Here is a 6206-nt window from a genome sequence, read left to right as displayed (position 1 = left end):
GGCACCTCACATTTCACTTCTGCTCTCCAGTTCGTGAACACTGCCATTTGACGAAAATGCCACCCAAGGCTAGCGGTAAAGCTGTGAAGAAGGCTGGAAAAGCCCAGAAGAATATCACCAAGTCCGACAAGAAGAAGAAGCGTAAGAGGAAGGAGAGCTACGCTATCTACATCTACAAAGTCTTGAAACAAGTCCACCCTGACACCGGAGTGTCTAGCAAAGCCATGAGCATCATGAACTCGTTTGTAAACGACATCTTCGAACGCATTGCTGCGGAAGCATCGAGATTGGCTCACTACAACAAGAGATCAACCATCACTTCTCGGGAAATCCAGACAGCTGTTCGTCTGCTCCTTCCCGGAGAGTTGGCTAAACACGCTGTGTCTGAAGGCACCAAGGCTGTTACCAAATACACCAGCTCAAAGTAAATCAATTTTTTGATTTTACAATCCAATCGGCCCTTTTCAGGGCCACCAAATTTTTGAAATGTAGTATCTCCAACTTCGCATCTCTCATTTCGATTTCAACGGTTTTATTAATTTAATTCAATTTTCACACAATTTAAATCTAATACTCTAAGCAAAAAGAAATCATAAATTGTTTACCGAGAAGTGACTATTTTTTTAAACTATCCATTTGTTATTTCACCACGTTACATTCATTATTATAGTAATTGTTATTTATGGATTTATCTGATGGAACCTTTTTCAGTGAAAATAAAATTCATTTTTAATTTCTAATCATCATTTTCTGATATAGTATGCCAGATTGCTACTTTTCGGTTTGAAATTTTAAAGAGATTTCTAAACGAAAACTTTTATTAACATTGTGAGAGATGAGGATAAACAGAAGTATTCACATATGATTAGACGGCCAGTTCGTCTTTTTAATGTTTAGAATAATTGTTTGAATTCAAAGGCATGTGTTTTGAAGACGGCTTGCTATCTCTTATCATTTTGGATGATATATTACTCGTAATTATATTTAGAATTTTTTAATGAGTTTACAAAGCAATTTAAGTTTGTAATTATAAGACTCAGAATTTTTTCAATACTTTGAGATATTCTAAAATAAAATTTGGTGAGATTAGGTTATCTTGCCAATTCATTTTTTTCGGATGAAATATGTTGAAAAAAAAAATTAAAAAAGTATATAGCTATAAATTGTTTTCTCGTTAAAATTAATTTATGGCCCTGAAAAGGGCCGATCGTGATTAGTTTTCAATATTGAATTAATTTAAGCTCTCTCTCCTCGAATACGACGAGCCAGCTGGATATCCTTAGGCATGATGGTGACTCTTTTGGCGTGAATGGCGCAGAGGTTGGTGTCTTCAAAGAGACCGACGAGGTAGGCCTCGCTGGCTTCCTGAAGAGCCATCACAGCTGAGCTCTGGAATCTCAAGTCGGTTTTGAAGTCCTGGGCGATCTCACGAACAAGTCGTTGGAAGGGCAGTTTACGAATGAGAAGCTCAGTGCTCTTCTGGTAACGACGAATCTCACGAAGAGCTACAGTTCCTGGTCTGTAACGATGTGGCTTCTTAACTCCTCCAGTTGCTGGCGCACTCTTACGAGCGGCCTTGGTAGCCAGCTGTTTCCTCGGAGCTTTTCCTCCAGTCGATTTACGGGCAGTCTGCTTAGTACGAGCCATTGCGTCGAATTCTGTACGATATTGTACGGTGATACCTCAAAAGAACGAGTGAGTTTCATTCGCGCTGTTCCATGTTATATAACCGATGGATCTCTCTGATTGGTGGAAACGAGCGGAGCGGGGGAAAAAGATCTGCTGCTTGGCCATTGGTGGATTCTCCCATGGCGGGGGATGACTCAACCAGGCCTCTATAAAGACGCGTGTTTATGAGAAAATTCTATCATTCGCTGCGTGAGTACTTTGTTTACTTGACGTGTCCTTCAATCAAAAGACAAGATGACTGGTCGTGGAAAGGGAGGAAAGGGATTGGGAAAAGGAGGAGCCAAGCGCCATCGTAAAGTTCTTCGTGATAACATCCAGGGAATTACCAAACCAGCCATCCGTCGTCTCGCTCGTCGAGGTGGTGTCAAACGTATTTCTGGTTTGATCTACGAAGAAACTCGTGGTGTCCTCAAGGTATTCCTTGAGAACGTCATCCGTGATGCAGTCACCTACACTGAACACGCCAAAAGGAAGACCGTCACAGCGATGGATGTTGTCTATGCCCTGAAACGTCAAGGTCGCACTCTCTACGGATTCGGAGGTTAAAACCTGTCGACGCTACAAACCAATCGGCCCTTCTCAGGGCCACCAATTATTTTTCACGTTGGTCTGCATCAATTACAACTGCTAATCATTGATTAAATTTTATATTCCTTATATTTATTATCGAAAATTTAACAAACAAATTTATAATTTCGTTAAGGTTCACGAAAAAATGACCATTAGGAGTATATTCTACATTCTGTCGTCCATATACATCTTTCATCATTTTTTACAATCATATTAACTAACATTTTCAACGAAAAAATATATCTCGATAATTAATTATATACTCCAGGCGTGTCGATTTCTTGAAAATGTTCATATCCTCCCAGTTTTATCCATATGTACCCCAATATTCTTTTAATTCATTGTTCTATCCATATCGTTACACAAGAAACCCCCGATAATTGTTTAAATTCCGGTAAAAAAAATTATGAGATACAGTCTGCAATGAAGATAAAAAAAACAACCAAAATTTTCGTTTTAAAATTTTTTGAATAAATTATCGATGGAATCAATGTGAAAACCATAACATTTTTGCGTTTTGCCATTATTTAATGGCTCACGAAGTTCTGTGGTGGTACGATCATTTTCATACATTTTTTCTAGTTTTGTAATTTTTTTTTTAAGTTTAGGAAAAATGCTTCTACTACCTTGAAACTTTGTGAATCATGAAATAATGCTAAAAAGTCCAAACGCTATATTTTTTTACGTCAATCTCAGTTACTTTGCCAGAAAAATTTAAAAAATGTTAATTTTATTACATATGGATGTAAAACACTTTCTTGCCAAGTTCATGGCTTACTAAAATATCATACAAACGCTAAAAAAATATGAAATATAATATTGGAACTTGTTTTTTTTTTAAGACAATTTCTTGGACAATTATTGGAAATTAATACATTCGTCTCATGGAATTAATCAATTCAAGCAACAAAAAATTTTGCCGCTAGAATATTTAATTGTAAATGAAAATGAACTAAGATAAAGTAATTTGGACTATTTTAAAAATAAGTAATTAATTTAGCAAATAATTGAGATTTGTACGTTTTAAATTGATTATTGGCCCTGAAAAGGGCCTTTTGGTTATGATCACGGTGTAATTGAATTAGTACATTCAATTCACTTCTTCTGCGCTGGTTTCCTAGTCGTTGCTTTGGCCTTGGGCGAGACAGTCTTCTTCGGTTTAGGTGCCTTAGGTTTAGCTGTTGGTACTTTCGTAGCTTTCTTAGCTTTCGGACTTTTAGGCTTGGCTGCGGCCTTCACCACCTTGGGTTTAGCAGCTGGTTTCTTCACAGCAGGTTTCTTCGGAGAAGCTGCTTTCTTCGCCTTGGGTTTTGCTGCTTCGGTCTTCTTCACAGGCTTCTTGACAGCAACCTTTGTCGACGATCCCTCCTTCTTGGCAGCCTTGGGTTTAGCCTTTGGCTTTGAAGCGTCAGTCTTCTTCGCAGCAAGCTTGAACGATCCAGATGCACCATTTCCTTTAGTTTGCACCAAAGTTCCAGCAGTGACTGCTGACTTCAGGTACTTCTTGATGAAGAGTGCGTGTTTCTGGGTGTCAATCTTATAGTTGGCAGCGATGTACTTCTTGATGGCCTGAAGAGATGATCCGTTACGTTCAGCAAGAGTTTTGACAGCTGTATTGACCATATCAGCCGTACTAGGATGCGTTGGTTTAGGCTTTGGATTTTTAGCCTTCGCTGCTTTCTTCACAGCTTCAGCCTTAGGAGCTGGAGATGCCGTTGATGCAGCAACTGGTGATGCGGTTTTATCTGCCATCTTCAATTGGATGTAGAATGCTTCGACTTCGTGGGTTGAACTGGAGTCTTCGAATGATTGTCAGCGCTCAGTTACCCCAAGTAGATATTCGAGCGCGGACCGTGGAGAGAGGCGCCTTGATTCTGACACCACAACTTCGACGTCTCACAGCTGCAAATGGTGCCCGTTTCCCAATGTTTTTATTTATTTAGAACTATTTCAATAATCTCAGCATCTTCATCATCATCACATTCAATTCGTGAATGTCATAGCAATCTTCAAAACTTTTATTTTCACGGAAAAGACGAGAGGATTATAATTAATTCATCGAAATGTTCGTCACTTCCTTCCGATGTTTTGACTGCTGCTGCAGTTAAACATTCGTTGTATAAACAATTTATGAATTTTGGTGATGTTGTTGATTTTATTTTATGCTAGGATGATTAACGAATGTGGAGAATGGAAATTTATTGGTGAAAAATAAGAGTTGGTGGGAAATTTTGAGGAGATTATAGCGCGAGTCCGATCAGATCGTAAATACGCATCTAGCGACTTATTGTATATCCTATAAGTGAGAAAAGTTTTACGAGTGAATTATCATTTTGGAAAATATAATCGTTTTTAGGATTATACACTTTTTTCTCGTGAGTTATATGTATTTTGTAATTAGTTTTGTTGTTTTAGAGGAAATGGAAATGTCCGGAGTTCAACGCTACGTAAGGGAGAAATACGTAGAGAATTCGTGAGCTGAATATTTATATTGTCGTCTCTTAAATATTAACTATATTGTTTTATAAAATTAATGGTTAGTTAAATAAAGCGTATTTAACTGGAAGAAGAGGAACAAATAATACAGTTAAATTATTTAACCGAGTATGCGGTAGTTTTTGTTTTACAAAAAAAAATTGTGTCGCATTTTGTGGAGAGCTTCCAATTTTTCGAGGCTTAACGAGTTTTTAGAATTTACAGTTGCGATAGATTATTGTTTAATACAGATTTTTATGTTTCGCTATAAGCCGTATTGACTATTAAGATTACATGATAATAATGTCATTTACTGATATTAATAGAAATATTGAATAAAAATTGCGGAACTCAATGCCTTCACCAATAACGGAAGCCACTTGCAAGATTTATAATAGTATATTTTATTCCAATTGTATATTTCTCTCTAAATAGCTCTTTTGAAATTGTTTGGTGAAAAATCATTTGAACTTATAATAGTTTTTATTTATTTTGATAAACTGCCAATAAAAATACAGTCTCTAGTTTATTGTAAAATATAACCGCTATGATCTGAACTTTTTTGTTTATTTTACTTTATTTTAATTTTTGGTACGAATGTTGATTGTTATTTCAGATTATTGATAATTTTTGTATTTTCAATAGATAGAATGTTGAAGAATAAATCATCTTTAGATTGGAGGTGAGTGCATCTTTGAAAAGTACTAATAATAATATGGAGTTTAAAATTATAAGGCACATAATTCCGAAATCCTGGAATCTGTTTTACTATTCGATGCTATATTTTTTGCATTCTACTTATTATTTGTGTAAATTTTATTTCGAATATTAACCATGGTAAGGAAAATGAGCGATAATGAGGTATTCTCTCGTAAAAATATTTGATGGCCCTGAAAAGGGCCGTTTGTTATCAGCATATTGATAAGATAATTTAAGAGCTGCTTTTTTCAGTCTTCTTTGGAAGAAGTACAGCCTGGATGTTGGGAAGAACACCGCCTTGAGCGATGGTGACTCCCGACAATAGTTTGTTCAACTCCTCGTCGTTACGGATGGCCAATTGTAGATGTCTAGGGATGATCCTAGTCTTCTTGTTGTCACGAGCTGCGTTGCCTGCCAACTCAAGGACTTCAGCAGCCAAGTATTCCATAACTGCTGCTAGGTAAACTGGAGCTCCAGCACCAACTCGTTCTGCGTAATTTCCTTTGCGTAGCAGACGATGAATACGGCCTACTGGGAATTGAAGACCAGCTCTCGTTGAACGAGTCTTGGACTTTCCCTTGACTTTGCCACCTTTGCCGCGTCCAGACATATTGTAGAAATTTTAATTCGACGTTAACTCAATGAGAGATAAATGAGGAATGATGTGAACTCCAGAAATTCAGGTATATATAGGCTTGGGCGTTTGCAGCGCCGAGCCAATGGAAACTGCGCAGTAGGGCGTGTGCGCAACAGTCTCATCTGATTGGCTCGGC

General features: G+C 37.4%; 5 protein-coding genes across 6 annotated transcripts in view; 2 read left to right on the top strand and 3 right to left on the bottom strand.

The window, feature by feature from the left end:
• The window catches only part of LOC105272629 (histone H2A), a 7182-nt gene extending 1102 nt beyond the window's left edge, over positions 1 to 6080 (bottom strand). The window contains exon 1 of one of the 2 annotated variants that reach the window (XM_011314831.1): positions 5771 to 6080. In XM_011314831.1, coding sequence (XP_011313133.1) covers positions 5771 to 6043 — 273 coding nt within the window. In that variant the 5' untranslated portion in view covers positions 6044 to 6080. Of the gene's footprint in view, positions 1 to 5623 lie in introns of those variants that run through there. The other variant, XM_011314837.1, reaches the window with a different exon arrangement.
• On the top strand, positions 26 to 467 carry LOC105272600 (histone H2B-like). The gene has a single exon (XM_011314794.1). The coding sequence runs from the start codon at positions 57 to 59 to the stop codon at positions 426 to 428; it is 372 nt and encodes a 123-aa protein (XP_011313096.1). The 5' UTR covers positions 26 to 56; the 3' UTR covers positions 429 to 467.
• On the bottom strand, positions 1082 to 1680 carry LOC105272606 (histone H3). The gene has a single exon (XM_011314806.1). It carries the CDS (start codon positions 1645 to 1647, stop codon positions 1237 to 1239), a length of 411 nt encoding a protein of 136 aa, XP_011313108.1. The 5' UTR covers positions 1648 to 1680; the 3' UTR covers positions 1082 to 1236.
• Positions 1876 to 2519, top strand: LOC105272610 (histone H4). Its single transcript, XM_011314813.1, has one exon. The coding sequence runs from the start codon at positions 1924 to 1926 to the stop codon at positions 2233 to 2235; it is 312 nt and encodes a 103-aa protein (XP_011313115.1). The 5' UTR covers positions 1876 to 1923; the 3' UTR covers positions 2236 to 2519.
• LOC105272619 (histone H1) lies at positions 3184 to 4050 on the bottom strand. Its single transcript, XM_011314823.1, has one exon. The coding sequence runs from the start codon at positions 4009 to 4011 to the stop codon at positions 3355 to 3357; it is 657 nt and encodes a 218-aa protein (XP_011313125.1). The 5' UTR covers positions 4012 to 4050; the 3' UTR covers positions 3184 to 3354.
• Positions 6081 to 6206: the final 126 nt, after the last annotated feature.

Source organism: Fopius arisanus, unplaced genomic scaffold (assembly GCF_000806365.1).
Source record: "Fopius arisanus strain USDA-PBARC FA_bdor unplaced genomic scaffold, ASM80636v1 scaffold00004, whole genome shotgun sequence".
NCBI classification, from domain to species: domain Eukaryota; kingdom Metazoa; phylum Arthropoda; class Insecta; order Hymenoptera; family Braconidae; genus Fopius; species Fopius arisanus.
This window is presented reverse-complemented; position numbering and strand designations above follow the sequence as displayed.

Bases quoted from the DNA above. Each gene is read 5' to 3' on its own strand.
- LOC105272600 (XM_011314794.1), top strand. From the start codon at position 57: ATGCCACCCAAGGCTAGCGGTAAAGCTGTGAAGAAGGCTGGAAAAGCC.
- LOC105272606 (XM_011314806.1), bottom strand. From the start codon at position 1,647: ATGGCTCGTACTAAGCAGACTGCCCGTAAATCGACTGGAGGAAAAGCT.
- LOC105272610 (XM_011314813.1), top strand. From the start codon at position 1,924: ATGACTGGTCGTGGAAAGGGAGGAAAGGGATTGGGAAAAGGAGGAGCC.
- LOC105272619 (XM_011314823.1), bottom strand. From the start codon at position 4,011: ATGGCAGATAAAACCGCATCACCAGTTGCTGCATCAACGGCATCTCCA.